We start from the raw sequence: 19,631 nt of genomic DNA on the forward strand, positions 1-19,631 counted from the left end.
CCGCTGAGGGACGCCGCGCCCCGGCCCGCCGCTCAGCCGCGCATGCTCCGCCGCACGGCCCCGGGCCCGGCCCGCCGAAGAAGATTGGGCTCTCGGCGGCCCGTAGTTTCCCTGGCAACCGGCAGGAAGCGTGGCGGGGCGCGGAGCTGCCCGCCCGCCAGGTCAGGGGGGGTCGGTGCGGCCGGGCGGCAGCGCTGGGTCGGGCCGGGCCGGGCCCTCGGGGCGCTGAGCGGCCGCCCTTCCCGAGGGACCCCTGAGACGGGGGGATACCGCTGCCCACCGGCCCGGCGCTCCCCTCTGGCCGCCTTGACCCGGGCTTCCCCGCGAGAGAGTGGGAGCTGTGGGGAGGGGAGGGGGGCCCGAGGAGGGGCCTGCGTGTCCCTCCGCGTCGTCTCGCTGGGTCGTTTGGTGCCCCGCGGTGTTGGTGAGGGTTGGTCCGGCGGCTCTGCGGTAACTTGCCAGAGCTTTGCTGTTTGAGCCTCTTGGCGGTTACGGTGCTTGATGCCCCTTCTCTCTCTCTTTCTCTGCCCTAGCTGCACGCCGGGGGAGTTGACACTCACCAGGGTAAGGGAGCAAGCTCGCCTTTAGAGTCCTACTCGCTTTCATTCCGCCTTTCTTAAGTGACTTCTAGAACCCAAACTCCAGGCCGCACTTCTCCTCCTTTGAAAGACGTCTTTGAAAGGTGCTTTTTCTCTTTCTGTTTAAGGATTTCTGTCCTTTGCTTGAAGTCTCTCATCTGCCAGTAGGATGGTTCACTGCCTGTATCAAGCCTTGCATGTCGCTAGTTTGATTCACAGCTATACTTCTGCTGTCTGATCTCTCTACAAATGCGTGTGACTCCTAGCTCTTGACTACACAAGACCTTTCATCTGAAGACTGAGACCTCCTTATGAAAAGTCCTTTTTCCACTTTCTGCCACCTCCTCCTCTGACAATACATAGGTGTGTTGTTTCAGTTGCAGTTTTACAAAACTGTTATCAATGTCTTTAACTCCTGTCTTTACTTTTGTCCCAAAGGGCTAACATTGTTCCTGCCTATTGTCACACCTTTTATTTTTTACTCTCTCTGATGGTACAACCAGTGACTTGAAATGCATCCAGATTTTGTCATTAGTTAAAACCTTAGTGAAGTCCTTGGCATGTATCTTGATTACTTATTGGAAGAGAAAAGGATTTGAATATCCACTGCTTAGGATATATAAGAATAAGAATTTCCTTTCTAGTACACTTATTCAGATTTTCTTAATTGATTGTTCATGTCAGTCTTACTGTCAGGTTTCTAACTGTTGATATTCTGTCATATAGGAATGAAAACTATTTCATGTTTTTAATCTTTTTCTGTTTTAGGAAGTAATGTTCTAAGAATGTCATCAGGCATCCAAATAAAACCCAAGACTGCAGTACAGAAAAGCAAGACATCTCCTTTGCCATGTTCTCCGGAACCTGCAATTAAACCACAACCAAAGCCAAGTGACAAGCTGAATCCTAAAACTATTGATCCGGTATGTATAAGTGGTGCTTTTTCTGTTTGCTTAAAACAGATCTCTTGCTGGAAGAAATTTCCTTACTTTATGAAATACATGCAGGACATGCTTCTTTGGGTCCTGTTTTGTAAATTGAAACTGAACTTTTGTTATTAATCATACATTCCCTAATTTCTATGCTCAAATGCCTGAGGCATAACGTGTTTATTACTTTTTTTAAAAAAAGGGGTTTTGGTACAGTTGTGGCTTAGATGGTAACTTTTTTATTTTCCATATACTTTTGCCCTAAAAAGAAATATAGAGGTAAGAGTTAAAAAGGGTAGGGGTTTTTTAGTATAGTTATAAATTTTGACACTTGCTCCTTTAGAGGAACTGATCTCAGTTATGCAATGAAACCAAGAATCTTGAAGATCATCTAGACCTCATAAAATCTAGCAAATGAATTGCTAGCAAGCATTACTTGAAACTCCCAAGTACTGTGAATATGTAATACTTTGGGAGGAATTTGGGCTTTCAGGAGAAGACTGATGAAAGGACTTATTTATTTCACAGAAATCCTGTGCCTGGAGATCTAGCTTTGAGTGGGTGAATTATAGCTCACCATATCAGCCAAACAATTAGTAATGCCACAGACTTTTTGGAAAACAAACTAAATGCGGGAGTACTTTGGCGAGGTACTAATTTGCCAAAAACAGAGGCTGAATACTTTCATGTGGGCATTTTTTTTCTTGAAACTTTTTTGCAAGTAGTACAATGACTTAATTAAGCCAAGAAGTTGTCAAATCACGCACACAATTTTAACAATGTTAACGTAGGTTCAAACACACAAAAAAAAATTAACATTTCATGGTATTTCCTGCTGTATGCTTTGTGATAAGATAATTAATCTGGAAAGTAGCATTGAATGATCATGCTAATAAATAATACCATAGTTCATATGCATAAGAAGCATGTATATGATAAAAAAACAACTTTGTACAGGCTTTCCTCCCGTGAAGCTCCTAGTTTCCTTCTCCAGTGAGTCCTTCCTAGATTTTCCTCCAGTATGAACCTCCCTGCTGGTTTCCAGTGCCCTCATACCATCTTGCCTAACAACTGGTGTTTCTCCCACATCTTGCCACCTTGTACTTTTGTCTATACTCAGATCAAGATGAAATTGGAGTAAATCTGTCTTCTGCATGTTACCAATATAACAACAATAAGAGTATCAGGAAAGTGAGAGGTCCTTAATCTGTTAAGGAGAGAACCCATAAGACTTCAGTGTTAAGATGTGCAAGAGAAAATAGAAAAATAAGGGTATTCCATCAGGAGAGCACTGATTCTACATTATTTGTTCATTTTTACAACTTCCTAGCCAGACAATTCTGAAAAGCAGTTTTCTGAGAAATATACCAATGTACATTTATGTATGTTTCCATCCCATAGCTGCAGTTCTTTTTTTGATTAGTTTTGGAATCATATGACTACGTTCCTTTTTTGGTAAACTGCAGTTTTAACATATTCAAAATAGCTATTAAACATTACTGTTATGAATAAATAATGCTTTTTGGTTGGTTTTTTTTTTTGTCCTTACAGTTTGGTGCTCATTCTCGACCACCTTCCGCATTTGCTGCTATATACGCTAAAGGTGGCATTCCATGCAGGTATGTTGGTTTTGTTTATTTTTTTACTAAATATATTATGGTTAGGTAGAATTACACGGATTGAAATACATCTATTAATGTTTGATCTTTTAGTTAGGCTGTTTGATTCCATTCATTTCTTTTCAAAGCAGAAAGCAATTTTCCATATCTTTGAAATTGTCTTCTTTTGGTTCTTTTTTTATGCTATGTTAATACTGAAGCTGCACTTTTAAAAAATAGCTAGGTATTTGCAGATTTGGTTTGCTAAGCCTCTTTCATGAAAGAAGTTGATTTCTTCATGTAATGGTGTTTACTTCTCCCTACTAACAAAGATAATAAAATCAGTGCCATTTTAGGAAGTAGACAGTTTGCAGTCTTTTTTTGTCGGAAATAAGTAGTATGGCACCATTTTCTTGAATATCGCAATTCTGTAGTTGTCAGCAATATCAGATATTAACAAAACTACTTGTAAGTAATAGTTTGTGGTATTTTAAGTTACTTTTGTCTATTATATATTTGCCTAGATGATAAGCACTTTCGTGTTTTGTCAAGTGGATGCAGAATTACTTAACAAAAATTTAAGTAATCACTATTACATGTATATACAAGTATGAAATAATCATTAACGCATAGCCTTTATATGTATCTTAGGAGTAACTGATGAATTGCAATATGATTTTCTTTCAGTTTCAACTAATTTCCTTTACCAATTGTTATTTGAGGAAAATGTTTCTTGATATTTATCAATAAACTTTGCAAAGGGAGCATCTTCTGTGTTGGTGTGAGAGGCATCTATAATTTTTATTTCTTTTATTTTCTGATTTCTATGTGATTGTGAGCAGAATTTTGAAAACTGCCATATTTGGGAATTACAATAATTGCATTGTTAAATACCGTTATACATTTCACTCAGGAGAGCAGTATGTAATGAAATTTTGCATATAACAATATAGTAGTATTGCAAACCAATTGGTGATGAAAGTGAAATTGGTGATTGAAAGTGAATAGTGTTAGTAATAAATCATATATTATTACATGTTAATTTGTTAAAACTCTATTCTTTATATAGGTTAGTGCATGGCTCAGTAAAGCACAGACTGCAATGGGAATGCCTTCCTGAAACTGTTCCCTTTGATCCTCTTCTTCTAACATTGGCAGAGGTAAACTCAATTTTCTTGCAAAGTTAAGCATACAGGAGTTCCTAATGGCAAATGGCATTTTGTAACAAGCTAAGCTAGCTAACTTAGACTCACTTACTAGGGAAATACGAAAAAAACATTTGTGAGGATCTTGTGTGAATGAAGAAGGTCAAGAACATTGCCATCTGTAGTTCTTCAGTTAGAGCATTCTAGGAGAGCTAGGTAGAGCTATTTAATCTTCAAGATACTGGCCAAATATAAGACTGCATCACAGATTCCCAACTGTGGAATGAAATACTTTGATCCATTTGTGGCTTTGCAGGTTCTTTTGTAAACAAAATTGTTTTGATTCTTTTTATATATAAAGCTTACCTATTGAAATAAGAGTGCTCTTCTCAATAGATTGAACAAATACAATGGAAATAAGATCCTGTAAATTAATGAAATACTATACATTATGTTCAGGCTTCTGTTTTCTCAGCATCATCTGTGACATTTATCACCAAATATGTTTCAGGGGTGTAAACAAATGTTGAAGTCAGTGTGGTGGATAGAATAAAGTGCATAGTCTAGAGGTGGCACTTTTTTTTTTTTTTTTTTTTTTTTTTAAGATTAAATGAAGCTGCCAATTCCTAAAGTAACTTAGAGCTCCTATTATGGAAAGAAGACAGACTTCAGCCGTAGGGCTTTAAATCTTTGAGTTCTGCCAGTCAGGTCTTCACTAGAAGTGCATATTTGTAGCATCTACAAGTTTTTGGTGTTGCCGAGGGCTGTATGGGGTGGTGGGGTCTCTTTCCTTCCATAGTTCATCTTCTATTTTTTTTTTTTTTTTCCTTCAGGGTATGAAAATCATTTACAAATACAGCCAATTCTTGTTCATGGTCTTGTTGAAAAATTACCTTGGGTAGTTAGATTAAAGGTAATGAAGTACAAATATTGATTGAATTGGCAGTATTCATAAAGTCAGTTTTAATATTCAATGGTCCAAAAGAAAAATGAATAAGAATATTCTGTGAGCAGAGTTGTACTCAATGGCTCCACATGGTGGAGTTAGTGTATTTTATGTTTTGAACTGATGTAACAGAATCTAAACATTATCTTGCTGCTATGTGGAACTTTTTTAATGTGTTTTTTTTTGTTGGTTTTTTTTTGTTTTTTTAAGACTCACTATTAAGCAAACGTGTTTTACATTTGCAACAGGGTCTAAGAGAGACAAAACATCCCTATACATTTGTTTCAAAGGAGGGTTTTAAAGAATTACTTATGGTTGAAGGTGCTGCTGAAAAAGCAATTCCCTTGTTGCCTCGTCTAGTTCCAGTGTTAAAGGCTGCATTGGTATGTCTTACTCTTCATGCAGAGATTTTAATGGGTTTGAATTCTTTTTTCTTGTGCTGGTGAGGACTACACAGAAAATATTAATGTGATAAATCTGTTGCATGGGCTTTTGGTTTGGGGTTTGGGTGGGTAGGAATAGTTTCTTATATTAACCTTGCCTTGGTTTTATTAGCTAAATATGTCTTTAACTGTAAACTCAGACGGGCAACTCCTTGTATAGCTGTTTGACAGTAGCTATGGGCAAATTCTGTGGAAATGTTCTATTAAAGACCTGAATATAAGAAGAAATACATATATGTATTGGTGATGTTTTTATATATCCACATAATCACCTCAATTTTTTTTTTGCATGTTAAGTAAAATGGAGATGTCAGAATAAATACTCATCTGTTACATTTAAAAATTCAAAACGTGAATTTTATTTTCTTTTTTATTTATTTTTTTTTAATTTATTCTTTATTTTCTGAAGGAGTAGAAAAGTTAAAGACATTTTAAAAATGAAGAATATGACCTCAAACATTTTAGCTGTATTCTTCCATCATTGGCATATTCTGTTTTATCTTTGTAGCCAATGAGGTTTTTAAAATGTCTTTAACTTTTCTACTCCTTCAGAAAATAAAGTGAGGTAAAAGTATTGGCCTTGAAGGTAATCTCTTTTGAATCTTTTTAATATCTTTCAGAGCCCTTTGCTGGTTCTGCTGCTTGCTGTCCTGTAATCTAGCTGTGTTTCAGTTCTGGATTTATAGAGATGGCTGAAAATTTGAAAATTCTTTGTGATCTCAGATCAGAGGTGTAATAGAAGATCAGAATTGTGTGTTATCAGTATCTTCGGTTTAGTTTGGAAGACAAAATTAGAAAAAATACTCATGTCTGTTCTTCCAAATACTGTTATTAATCTGATAATTTTCATTGTTGCACTGTTTTGATATGAAGTCTTGTTAAACCTTCTACTACACAACTAGTCGATGACTTTTAGTTAAAAAAAAAGCGTTCAGGGCCCAAATGTCAGAGTGGAAAAATTACTGTTTAAATAAACATCAGTATTAGTACAAGAACAAAATAAATTGTCATGACTCACTTTCTATGCCAAAGGAAAAGTGAGATAACTAAACCATTAGAGAACTCCAGTATAAAAGAACCTTCCCATGGGAGTAATAAAGATGACAAAGCACCCTACAAGTAGATAAGAGCCTGATAATTGCTGGCAGGTGACAAAGCTGTAGTTGGCAGGGGACTAAATTAATTGAGCCAGAAAGTCATTGGCTCCTGTGTTTCTCCAACAAAGACAATTATTGTTATGAATTACATAGAAATTACCCTGAATTCATTACATTTGTAACTAAAATGTTATATCCCAATTTCAACATATCCGCATTTGAAGGGTTCTTTCTAATGTGCTGTGAAGCACTGAAATTGTTGCTGTAGTAAACTGTTTTGCCTGCCAATTTTTTTATTTCATCAATAATAAATTATTAGTTTCCTTGTCCCGGAAGAAATGCAAGAGTTTCACTGACATTTTGTGGATACTTTTGTTTTCTACTTTAAAAATATACTTCTGTTTTTAAATGTTACCTCTAGATACCAATATTCAGTCATATTGTACTTGTATTTCTAAACTTGTATGTTTATAACAATTAGCAGTTGCACAGTAGTTTTAATTTTTAAAAATACTACATACAATCATAAGGTGGATTGCAGTTTTGAAGAACTTGTGCATTTGTCTGAATATTACTGACAGAATTTTCTTTTTTCCCCTTCTGAAGGCCCATTCAGATGATGAAGTATTCAGAAGGGGATTGGAAGCTTTAGTTCAACTGAGTGCTGTTGTTGGCCCATCTCTTAATGATCATCTTAAGCACCTACTCACAAATGTAAGTTTTTAATGCTGTAGTAAAAAATCTTCTGTATTTTTATGGTACTTTTGTTGAGATGTTTACTATGATATCTGCACGGATACAATGGAGGAGTCAGCAGTTCCGTGAAAAGCATTATTTCATATATTCCTCTATGTAAGTCCATCATTCTTTAATAATATGGTGACTTATAAAGTTCTAGCAAGGTCCAAAGAGTGTTGTTAATGTAAATTGGAGAATAATGCAAGTGTTGTCTCTACTACTTAAAAAAGATCCAGCTTCAAGCCTGAGGTGAAATAGATGCTATGTTTTGAAGGGAAGTTTATGTTTACTGCAAAATGAGTTTTGCATTTTAAGTGTGAATATTTTAAAAAATCTGTGAAAGTTTCAATAAATTAACATAAGCAAATATTCCCACTTCTTTCAGATGGGAATTCTGCACAAGGAACTCTTCATTAAGTAAACTTAGAGTGGGATTGTGGAAAGTATTTTTATACTGAGTCCTTTTGTAGACATCCTTCTTCTGTCAGACAGGCTTTTCATGGTTTCATTTAGCCTGCTTCCAAAGTGCACTTTTATAGCAAAATAAAAGGACCTTTTAGACATCCAATGCAGAAGAGAGAAATTGCAGTAGTTTTTTTTAAAGTATTTCAACTATAATAAATCTCTTTCAGTGCACATGAAAAAAGTGTTAACTTTTCCTGTGGACAGCACTTTAAGAACATCTTTTTTTAAGGTTGATACCTCTTTAAAATTTGTTTGCTAAAAGAAAAAAAAATGAAAATAAGTATTTTTTTGGCTAACAGTTGAGCTTTCTTTGCATTTAAGTTTCTCATCAGTTAACATTTTATTCCTTTTGCCTTAACTGAGTTCCATACTTTGACATCAGTGATGTTTCTTTTTGGCTTTAATTTTCCAAAGACAAGATGAAATAAAGTAATAAAATAGAGTTATATTGGCCTCTTTGCATATATTGTACTATGTTGTGCAACAAACCTTTTTATTTTACTTTTCCAATAGCTTTCAAGGAGATTAATGGACAAGAAATTTAGAGAAAAAATTACTGTTACTTTACAAAAGTTGGAACAATATGGTGGAAAGGTGAGTTGACCAGATGATTATTTTGTAATCTGCACATTTGAATGCAACTTTGCCAAAACAACTTCCATCTCTGGCTTTCAGATTAAGAACCACATTCTGAAAACTGCTTATTTTTACATGTTACAACTATTCATATTGCATAAACCACAGGATTTTGCACTGTGGCAGTCAGCAGGGTTGTGTCACAGTCTATAGTAAAATAGTTGTTTTATTCTCTTTGACATATTGAGTGGTAATAGAAATATTACATCTACTCTAATTCATATTCTGCTGGTTAGGGTTTGTTGTCTCCCATTTTTTTTATATCTCCCACTTTTCATTTGTATTCTCCATTGTTTTAATCTCTGAGCAGGAAATACAGGAGTATGTCTCAGTAAAATATTCCAAGGGATCCATACCTACGTAAGAAGCTGCATGGCTGGACTCTTACAGCACAGCACACCAAGCCCCATTCAGAAGAACTCTTTTTGGGAGCAAGTGTGCATCTATGTGGATCCCTACCCATGATATTTGCTTGGAGCATTTTATTGTCCTTGGTGGGAAGCTTATGCAGACTTAATGGTTAAATGAGATGCTGTTCTTTCTTGAAAATTCTCCATTTCTATGGAAAGTCTACATTTTTTTACCGGGTTTGAACTGATGTGACAAATGGCTTAGTTGTGTAGGGTAAGATCCAGGATGCGTAATATACATCTTTATTCCAAGTTAGGCATTGCAGCACCTAGAAAGTAGATGCTTATGGTGAGTAAAGCATGTGAGCTTCTTGTACAAACCGTAGGGTAGGATAGATGCCCACGAAGAGTGATCCAGGGATTCACCAAATGTCAACTAGTAAATAGCTGCTGGCCCCTTCTGGAGTATTGACACCTGACTCAGGCTGAATATTTGTCTTGCTTCAATATGCCTGGGGTGCAGGCTTCGTATTCCTTTTTCTGAGCCTAAATACTTTTCTCAAGAGGATTTACTCTTGCTAAAAGCCACTTTTTGCTGTTACTGGTGATGCCTGCCCATTCCCACTAATAGCTTAGTGTTTAGGTCACTTACTGAGGAAATCAGATACTCACACTCGAGCCCACTCTGGTTAACCCAGTGGTTAGATCTGCAATTGCTATAAATCAAAAAAATGCTTTAAGTAATAGACGGCTGCTGAACATTCTGTTGCCATTTTCTGTTGTACTGTACATTGTGCAGAAAGGAGGAGAGAAGAAAAAGTGAGAAACTATTGGCTTGGATGTTCATCTAGGAGAGAAAAATACTTGCTTTCTTGCCCCTATGAACACTTGCATATATTATATTAAATGGTCATTGGTAAAGAATAGGAATAACCTAAAGAGTAAGGACCATAAACATAGGTCTACCAGTTCTGAGCTTGTGTGTCTTAATCAGTAGGCACCCAAATAATCAGTAGATGCCACTTCGTTATTTTTTTTTTTTTGTGCTCATATTCATTTAAGGGCAGTAGCAGTGTTCGTATTACAGTCTTGAAAAACATCACGACAAATAAAGCAGCATGGGAGTTTTTTATTTATATGTAGTGAGACAAGAAAAGGAAAATTACATCTCATCTTGATGTTCTGAAAATTTAGGTCTAGATAGTGTAACTAATCCAGTGAATCATTAACCTAATTCCTCTGTGCTCTGATTTCTTGTAGCCTACTGGTTTTGTGAGTAGGTCTTTCAAAAATACTGTAATAAGATAAAGCAGAAAACTGGAAACAAACTCCTAAATTCTGATTACAAGCAGTGTTATATAATCCAACTAATGAATTTATCACATTTCTACTCTAAATGAGTTATACTGTATATGATTCTTACTTTTATTGGAAATTCCTTCCAGAATATCACTCCTCTATTTAAAAATCCTTATTATTTCATGTCTATATTTATGCCCAGTTTTAGATATGAGTTTACATATCTCTTCTCTTAGATGTTTACGCTCCATCATTAGCTGTCGCAATGCTCCATTTTTTCAGTTCATAATTTTCATCCCTTTTGACAGTAAACTTCTCAGCAAATATTAACTTTTTAGTTTTCTACTGTTTGATAATAACAAAAATAACTAAGTAAAAGTTGTGAAGTATACAATTAATAGAGACTATATGAATACTCTCATACGCAGTGCTAGTGCTCCTTATTTTGTTTAAATGTATTTATTTTCATCAACAGGCAACTGTGGCTATCATAAAATCTAAAATTCCAACCTATTGTTCTGTCTCTTCGTGATCAAGAAAACTGTAGTGATTTGTACTGTAAGTTGAAGTTTGGAAAGAAACTGCCTGTGAACATCACTGACACTTATTTGGGGTATGATATATTGTCTTAAAATAATCACAATTCTTCAGTATGATGGAGAGTGGGAAAAGTCCTGTCAGTTTGTGAATATGTAATTATGGAAGACTATTTAAAATAATTCTCTCTCTGTATTGGCTGCTATTTGCATATGCATTGTGCTTACAATGACATTGACTAATTTGCTGTTATTTCAAAAGCAGAGTAAATATTCTTATTTTGTTGTAAATTACAATTTCCTCTAATAGATCTGGAGTGCTTAATATGTTTTGTGCATTTTTGTCATGCAAAATAATTTGGCTGTAATTACTTAAACAGTAACTAGCTTGGTGTTAAATTATGTACGTATACCCACTTTTGAAACATGTAACTTAATTTGTGCCACAGGCACAGATAGATGCAGTTTGGGTTCATCAAGACTTACTGGATTAGATGTAGAACTGTGAGAACTCATCTAGGCTTATTGAGAGTCACTTTTCAAGGTGTGAAGCTGAACGCACTAAATGGGTAGCATATGGTGCAAAACTGAACTTCCTCAGTGTATTCTCAGCACATTGTTTTGAGAAGCTGGAGAGGCTCTGGAGAATACAGTGCAGAGGCATCAGGTTGCTCCATAGAGCCACAGCCTAGGTTTTGCTCAACTAATTAGTTCCAGTTAGCTTTGGGCCTACTGAATGTGAGATAGATGTAGGAGGCAACTTTGGAGTATTTACACTGTGCTCACTTTGCACTGAGTTCTGTAACGCCACAAATATGCTTGGGACTAGCTTGTGAATTCAGCTACAGACAAGCTAATAAACTTCTGAATGTGGAAGCTCTGAAAAAAATATGAGTTAAAGACAATACAAAGATTGCAGAAGCCAGCTTACCTGGCTGTGAAGCCTTGTAGGGTACAGCATTTGTCCATGAACATATTTGAACTTGATTGCAAAATAATTCCTAACATGTCTTGTAATAAATACTGTTCAGGGTTCATGTTGTTATGGGTATTTGAGTTACTCTGTGAGGGAGAGCTGACTGAAGTAACAAAATTTGCCATAGAACTTTTTCTCCTGAGGAAAATTCAATTCCGGAACATAAGATTTTTGGAAGGGTTTTTTTTGGTCATCAAAAGATGCTGTTGCATAGGGTATTAAAAAAGTCTGTCATGTGAAAGCAATTTCAGAATTTTTTTGAAAATTACCACTGCTTGGCTAAATTAAATTTACTTCAGGACTGTGCTAGGTCAAGATATATGTATTTAAGCTTTTTTAAAAAAATTAATTTTGTTGACAAAAATGTTTAATTTGAAGAAATACAAATATCTGTTTAACAACTCAAAAAATTGATCATGCTGCTTGTTTTTCTTCATGTTTACTTTATTTTTTTTTTTTTTTTTTACAAAATGTGCACATTTAGTTTACACAAACACGCTACAGCAGATTTCAGGTGTACATGTATTGTACTACTCTTATCCTACACTGGTGATAGCAGAGCAGCCTTCAACACGCCTCTAACATCCCATCTCTACACCAGAATAGATACCTGATTTGTTTTTGCAAAAGAATGCTTGCAACATTCTTTCTACTTCATTAATCCCCTTTCTGCAGCAATGTCACAATGAAGAGTGGCCTATCTCTGATAGCATTTCACCTATTTTTAAGTATTGGCATAAACTCCGTGGATAGTATATCTTAAAAATTACATGGATGGGGGGTACATACTTTTTCTTGAAAGAAAAATCTTTCTAGGTTCAGAATTAAGGTAGCTCCAATCTTAATGAAGAAATGATCCTAAAAAGATGTAATGCAGTTATCACATATAAATGATGATATTATACAGCTGAAGTGTCCAATTTTTTCCTGATTCTGTCTCCTAATTAAAGATACTACAAAAAGCTGAAGCAGATGTTAGCCTGCCTAGCAGTTATTTAGTAGTAGATGTTACTATGTAGTGATATTCATTCTGAGCACTGAAGTGGGATGGAGGTTTCAAAAGAAGTTCATGCCTTTTTCTTCATTAAAGGCAGAAAGATACATACTCATAAAAACAGTGTTCGGATCCAGTTAAGGTTTCTTCATGAAAAATTCAAAGTCAGAAGATCCTTAATTTTAAGCAAAGAACTTTGCGGACACATCCAAGAAGAATTAGAAATACAGTGTGTAGGACTCCTGATATTCATGTCATGATAAATTAAATGCAGATTTACTAGGTAAGTGTGACTGATAGAAGCTTAGTTGTATTTGTTTAGGGAGTAAATCTACCTATAAGCAATTTTATTTTTTTTTCCTGTAAAAGTTCTTCCTATCAAGTTATCTATTTTTTTAGGTTGGGTTTTTTTTTTTTTAAGAGAAAAGCAAGTCAAGGTAGAAGGCAATTGCAGCAAGATGTGCATTGCACATTGATTATAGCACTTTAACTCAAAGTATTATTAAAAGAATGAGGACTACACCATACAAACGTGAAAAGAAAATACATGGTAATGCCTCTGTATAAATTAGAAGCCAAGATTTAAGAAATACACTCAAACACCTGGAGCTTAATCCAGTACAAATGAGTAGCAAAACTAAAGAGTATTTATTTAACCTTGTGATAGTATCTATTTTATCTAGGGGTTGGAATGATAATAAAGCTGCATAATACCTGGTCTTATTTTGTTTGGGTTTATAGTAAAAACCTGACATTTCAGAACAACCTTGTTAACTAAGTAGCCACTGTTGAAGTGCTAACTTGTACAATTTAGAAAGTTTTTTTGGGGAAAAGTTTATAATAAAAAATTTATTTGCATAATACATGTCTCAGTGTAAAGCTGAGTAATTTTATTTATGATAAAGTGGGAAATCCATCTTTTAAATAATGTTGCAGAATAACTCATATTTGTCCATTAGTTGTAGACCTAATGTCTTCATTAAATCACATTTTCAAAGAGCTGCATGGATCGCATTATATTCTCATCCTGTAAAAAAGACAACAAAAAACAAAATATCATACACAATTACAAATGTAGTTGGCAAATATCTATAGTGAAATTGGGTAGAACTAACTGTATTTTAGTTAATGGCAACATTATTTTTCAGCTTGTTTGGAGAAATTTTTAGCAGAAAGCGGCTGCTAATAGATCTATGCTTAAATATTTTTTTGTGTATATTAATTAAACCAAAATTATGTTGTCAAGAATGCAATAGCATGTTAAGAAAATTAAGTCTGCAGTATTTCAGAGGTTATAAGTTTATATCCGGTATAACAAAATACATATAGACAATAAACACTCAAGGAACAATTGCTGTATCTGAAGTGTGAATCCATACATGAAATTGCTAGTCCTGTGTATTGTACGCAGGAGCCTTTTTACAATTCTAGAGCACCATATTGCATAGCTAAGGATGACTCAAATAAAATACATTTAAATGAGCATCTTCGTATGAACCAAAGAATCAGTCAATTCCACAAATATCACCACAACACTTGGACTCCTCAGTTCAGATTTTTTGTGTGTTCACAGTGAAAGATGTTGACTGCTTTCCAATGCTACTTCTACTTTCCAATTGCTCTGCATTAGGTAGGTAACAAAACCTTCGACTTCCAAGTTCTGCATAATGCTTACTGATGCATCACTCTGTACTCCCATTTCTATCAGTAAATAACTCTCAGCACATCAGTCAGAAAAAAATAATTTTTTGTAACATTTACCTGTCAGTGTATAGAAAAAAAAAATGTACCTGTAGTAGCCCAGATTTGGTAGTACTTCTGGATCAACAGTTGGTTGCACAATACAATATATATACAACTCAAGAGTATATTACATGCTCATTTAGCATTTGCTGGTCTCCACTGTAATGATACTCTTTTTTAAATCTGAATGCACACCATTTAGTACTTTCTTGAGAGATAATCTAGCCACTTTTAATTCTAGTGAATAAAAAAACCTGAATTTGATAGAATATTTTAGGAAGTTTCATGAAAGAGGCAAAAAACTCCCTCTTAGAAAGATTCTCTCATAGTATTCTCCGCTACTGACAGGTTTGTAGGCCTTCTGTACATAATATTCTAGTAACACATGATCAGTATCAATTTCCAGTTAAATTATTCACTGTTCAGTCTAGTGGGTGATTTGCTTTGTAGAAAATGACAAGTCTGAATAATTTTCTTAATTTGTTATGAAACATGCAAAGTGGTGTTTTCATCTTTGATTCCATATGTCATCTTAAGTGATGTTGCTGTAAGAAGTGATCTTTGCACTTTAACTTATGAAAGCAATGATATGTAATTTAAAAAAAAAATCTGTTATGTAAGCATTAATGCTTAAAAAGTTTGTATAGGAAATTTACTATATTAAATTACTGGAAATGAAAATAAACTAACTTTTTCCCACTGCATTGTTTTGAAACATCAGTATAAAATTGAAGATCACTGACTAATATAAGGTTAAAGTTTGGTTTAACCAGAATCATTTGTCATTTAATTATTTACAGATGCTTTTGTATATACATTGGCAACTAAGCTCAGCAAATGTGCAAAGCAGACAACATGTTCTTAATTTAGAAACAGTGCTTTGACACTTCCTACTAATTTTCTATTATAATGTATCATCACTAATGAAACTAGTAGTTTTCTAAAATCAGCTCCATATTTCTGAAGTTTGCTGGTTTTATACAGAAAACTTCCAAATGCCCCTCCTCTAGTCAGTCAAATGGGAAGAGTCTTCACAAGAAAATATAGCTTTGTCATAATAGTTGGAACATGGTGACTGGTAGTAGCTTTTTTTTCATCTTCAAAGAAAAAAAGCAGATGTTTGCATTAGGATTCTTTGGGAAGCTTATCTTTCTCATTTGCCTCTTTTTTTTTCAGTACATTTTTCTAAACAGTTTTTTGTAATAGATTTGTTTAATGATTCCTAACTTACTTAAGACATTAGGAGGTGTTAGTGCATATGAAGCATAGTCCATATGAAGCACAAAACATGGATGAATGTGCTTTGCCAGATCTGACCTAACTTCAAGCCAGCTTCGAGGTTTTTCCTACTGAAGTTTGAGACGGGTACTTTGTTTTCAGGCTGGCCCAGACTCATCAGCATTGTGTACGGAATGGCTTACTCCTGCAGAAAATATCTATCCCAGAAGCTTTTTTATCATTATCAGAAGGAGCTTTAAGTCATTCACCCTGACATTCACCTATGCACACCTTAGTCCTTTGCCTCTGTTCTTCATGGTGCTGCTGTAGACATGAAGCAGTGCCTGAGTCAGACCATTTTCCACCAGCACCAAGCAGTGAAAGGAGGCAGGTGAGGAACTGGGTAGGGCCTAGCCCTTGAGTTAGCCACACTACTGTTTCCCAAGACCTATCTCTGCTGTTTGGTAAGGACAGGCGGCAGCTGCTTTCTGGGACTCAGTCCAGCATGCCTAGGGCAGGATAGTCCATTTCTCCTGTGGGAACAGGGAGATGCCTGGAGTCTGGATGGCAGACTGACATTCAAGCACACGGGGATTAGGGTAGGGAGGGCAGAGGAATCAGGTTGTACATGTTCCCTGTCCAAGATAGAGGGAGGATGAGGGGAAGCACTTTGGCTGTCCTCACTTAATCGTGAGCAAAGGTAGGTCCTTATACCCAGTGACCAGAGAAGACCTCGCTCAAAGCCTGAATGCTCTGTAATTCCCTACATAACTGCTTAACACTTTGTGAATGGACAGGCCATTCTTTGCATTGGAACTGTGAATTAAGAGTCTTCAACTTGCTGTATACGTCAGGCTGTACAGTGCTACTGCACTGATAGTTGTGCCAAACCAGTAATCAGCACAAGGAGGTGATTTTAAAAAAGGCACATGCATGTAGAATGAGTGTTTAAGAACACACCAGAGGCTCTTGATGCTACAAAAAAATCCCAGGACCCTGAAGTGGAACCTCTGTATTCAAATATGCTCCTTCCTGCTCTTAAAGCAAGCATGCCATGCTTTCCTTAGTTATGACAAAACACCAGTAAAAGGGATGCACTTCAAAGACCCACTAATTTGTCTTCCAACTCAAAATAGAGGAATGGCAGTTCTCAGAGGCTGGCGGCTCTTGCCTGAGAGATCACTCAAAGAAAAGGCTGCTGCAGCCCTTCCCTGGCAGAACAGCCTTCTAGTCTGTTTTCAGATGCAGACTGGAGGGGATCTGAGCTTTAGAGTTTGGTTGAGGTTTTTTTTGTAGTGTTTGTCTCTTGGCACTGTTTTGACCTTAATCTCACAGTTTGAGCTGGAACCTAGGGGCTGGCAAACATATCCTCTGTATACTTTTGGCATATTTTCAGGTGCACCAGATGCTGGCTGCCATATTCCTCAACAGGCACTCCCATTCCAAGGTCTGAGGTACAATCATTTGTTATGCAAACTGGCAGGGAAGGTTTTGAGCAGATGTGCTCTAACATCAGCCTTAATGCCAAAGGAGGGTTTGTAGATGAGGAAGCCACCATAGCTGTCAGAGCCTAGGGAGCAGGAGGTGTGCTGTGCCCCTGCCCTGAATGTCCTGATCCTGGTAAACCAAAGGTAACAGTAGAACTAGCAGTGGTCTAGAGAGAGGGCCAAGGGTGATTAAAGGTATGGACTGGTTTCCTTAGGAGGAAAAATTGAATGAATGAGTACTTTACAGCTTGGAAAAGAGATACTGAAGGAAGGGCAATAATGATAACCACCGTTTTTCCATAACACAAGAACATATGGAAAACATAAAAATATTGCATGGCAGGTCTAAAACACAGGTAGATTTACTACAGGAAGGATCACAGGATCATTTAATTTTGCTTTTGGCATTGTTAAATGCTCATGGAAGATGAGACTTCTCGCTCCCAGAGTGATGTGACTCACTGCATGCTGAGGAAAGGAAGGAACCTGAACGTTACCTTTTTAGATCAGTCTCGTACCCATTAGGGTATTAAAAAAATATTTTCCTACACCTGTCTTAAAAGGAAGCAGCCACTACTGTCCTCTGTGAAAAATGTAATCCTGAAAAGGCTGAAACCATGTCAACTCCTGAACCAAGTTTCATGAAGGACTTGGATTGAATCCTAACCCCAAATCTCATTTCTGAAACCAAATCTTGATATAAACATGGATTACACACTTTGCAGCTCAGAGGTCTTAATAGAATAACAGGTCTCAGTAGGTAAAGAGACAAAAATTAGGCAGCGAGATAGTTTTTGTATCAAAAAACATTGCCACCTTTGAAGTTAAAAGCAAGCGAAGGTGAGGTAAGCGACAAGATGACAACGGTGTCTCTGTCATGGAGCAGTTTAGAGAGCATCTTTCTCACATGTATTCTGAATACTCAGAAGGGGTAAATAAATTTTCTAACAGAACTGAGAAACTGTGAATCACATTGGAAAAGGAGACCAGGCAATTCCTTACTGAAGGTACTAATTATCTTTGTAAACAAATCACTCAGCCCATCACCATAATGGCTGTCATATCCAGATTAAACTTTCATTTAATTTCCAGAATTCTGATGACCTCAGCCGGGAAATAAATCGCATCTCTGTTTCTGATGATCACTCAGCTTTAGCAGAGCAAATGCCTTTCATTTGAATTGAACAAGACTGAAAAGCTAGAACTATGGTCAATGCAATAGAGCACTGCTGACAGATAAGACTATACCCCATACCCATTGCTAAGGATACACAGAACAGCCACAGTTAGAAGAGCTGTTGTCATTCCCTCAAAATCAGTGGATCAAAATCAATCAGAGCATCACTTAGTAGGTAGCTGTGTTCATGAGAGCAATCCCAAAGAATAACTACAAATGCATATAAAAATTTACCAATTCTAGAGCATCTTTGCTGTTTCCTGTCCAGCTTTTCCTATTCCAAATGTTTATAAACCTATCACTCACTAACTGCATTTATCTTACTATCTCCTGTCTCTTGTCTACTGGTACTCTTCTTGGTATAGGAGATAAGAGGCAATACACTCAGGCTATATTGCTGGTCTGTGTCAGCTTCGTGTTAGTCAGTCAGCCTAGAGAAGGCTGAGGTATCAGCAGAACGCTACTAGGGTTCTGTATATTTCTCACTGTAACAAATAGTGTTGGTTTTATTTGACATATCATTTTGCATAATGTAATCAAGCCTATCTTATCACTAAGTCTAATGTGACACTTTACAGTACATAAAAACCTCTTACCGTGCCAAAGACTTGTCACCATTATTTTGTACTATATCATGTTTCTTTTTCTTGCATTTTTTAACTGACAAATTAACAGCAGTTCCTTGAATTTCCGAAAATACAACTTATCTTTCCTTGTATCATCTCCTGGTCTGAAAGCAAACCAGTTTCTGAAGAGCAGAGGAGTGAAAACAGGCTGTAATTCCCGCTGCAGAAGTTTATTCTCATTCCTGGCTCAAGAGGCAATGAGCTGCTTTCAGCCATTGAAGGCAATTAACAGCCACCTGGGTAGTGTAAACACTTGCAGTTGATAATCACAATCAGTTCTCACTCCCTTGCCTTGAGAAAACTTGCCTGCTGTTAACTCCTGCCAGCCATCACTTCGCAAGCTCCTTGCAGTCGGGTCATGACTCGCTGTTCGAGGAACACTCCTATAGATGATAAATTTTCAAGCAATATTATTATTATTGATGTGACTATATGCCAGTTGTAACAGGAATGTGTTCCCCAGCATGGGCAGAAGATAGAAATAAATATTTAGCTCAATGTGAAGAAACATTTTGCTGTCAAATACAAACAAAACACTGTTAAAGAGAGGGGATGCAGACACAGTTGTCTAATAAGCAATGACAGCTTGTATATAACATCTCTGCTACAGATTCAGGTCACAAATTTATTTACTCTTTTAGTGTTTTTGT

General features: G+C 36.4%; 2 protein-coding genes across 14 annotated transcripts in view; one reads left to right on the forward strand and one right to left on the reverse strand.

Annotated features, from left to right (window-relative positions):
* Positions 1–68: 68 nt before the first annotated feature.
* Positions 69–15,248, forward strand: PACRGL (parkin coregulated like). 5 transcript variants are annotated; one of them, XM_087737013.1, is made up of 9 exons: positions 69–161; positions 534–682; positions 1,347–1,501; positions 3,059–3,126; positions 4,175–4,265; positions 5,445–5,579; positions 7,343–7,450; positions 8,453–8,533; positions 10,700–15,248. In XM_087737013.1, exons 3-9 carry the CDS (start codon positions 1,364–1,366, stop codon positions 10,754–10,756), a joined length of 678 nt encoding a protein of 225 aa, XP_087593139.1. In that variant the 5' UTR covers positions 69–161; positions 534–682; positions 1,347–1,363; the 3' UTR covers positions 10,757–15,248. The 5 variants fall into 5 exon arrangements, with proteins under 5 accessions (XP_087593139.1, XP_087593142.1, XP_087593141.1 ...); XM_087737016.1 differs by having other exon boundaries at positions 100–161; positions 534–564; XM_087737015.1 differs by lacking the exon at positions 69–161 and adding an exon at positions 845–941 and having other exon boundaries at positions 168–682.
* KCNIP4 (potassium voltage-gated channel interacting protein 4) overlaps positions 13,600–19,631 on the reverse strand; it is a 466,803-nt gene continuing 460,771 nt past the window's right edge. For all 9 annotated transcript variants that reach the window (XM_087737010.1, XM_087737004.1, XM_087737006.1 and 6 more), the window contains one exon: positions 13,600–13,757. In XM_087737010.1, the coding sequence (XP_087593136.1) occupies positions 13,710–13,757 (48 nt within the window). In that variant the 3' untranslated portion in view covers positions 13,600–13,709. The remainder of the gene's footprint in view (positions 13,758–19,631) is intronic.

The sequence above is a fragment of the Nipponia nippon genome, unplaced genomic scaffold, assembly GCF_047370975.1.
Source record: "Nipponia nippon isolate SJK-2023a ecotype South Korea unplaced genomic scaffold, ASM4737097v1 scaffold_6, whole genome shotgun sequence".
Taxonomy (NCBI): domain Eukaryota; kingdom Metazoa; phylum Chordata; class Aves; order Pelecaniformes; family Threskiornithidae; genus Nipponia; species Nipponia nippon.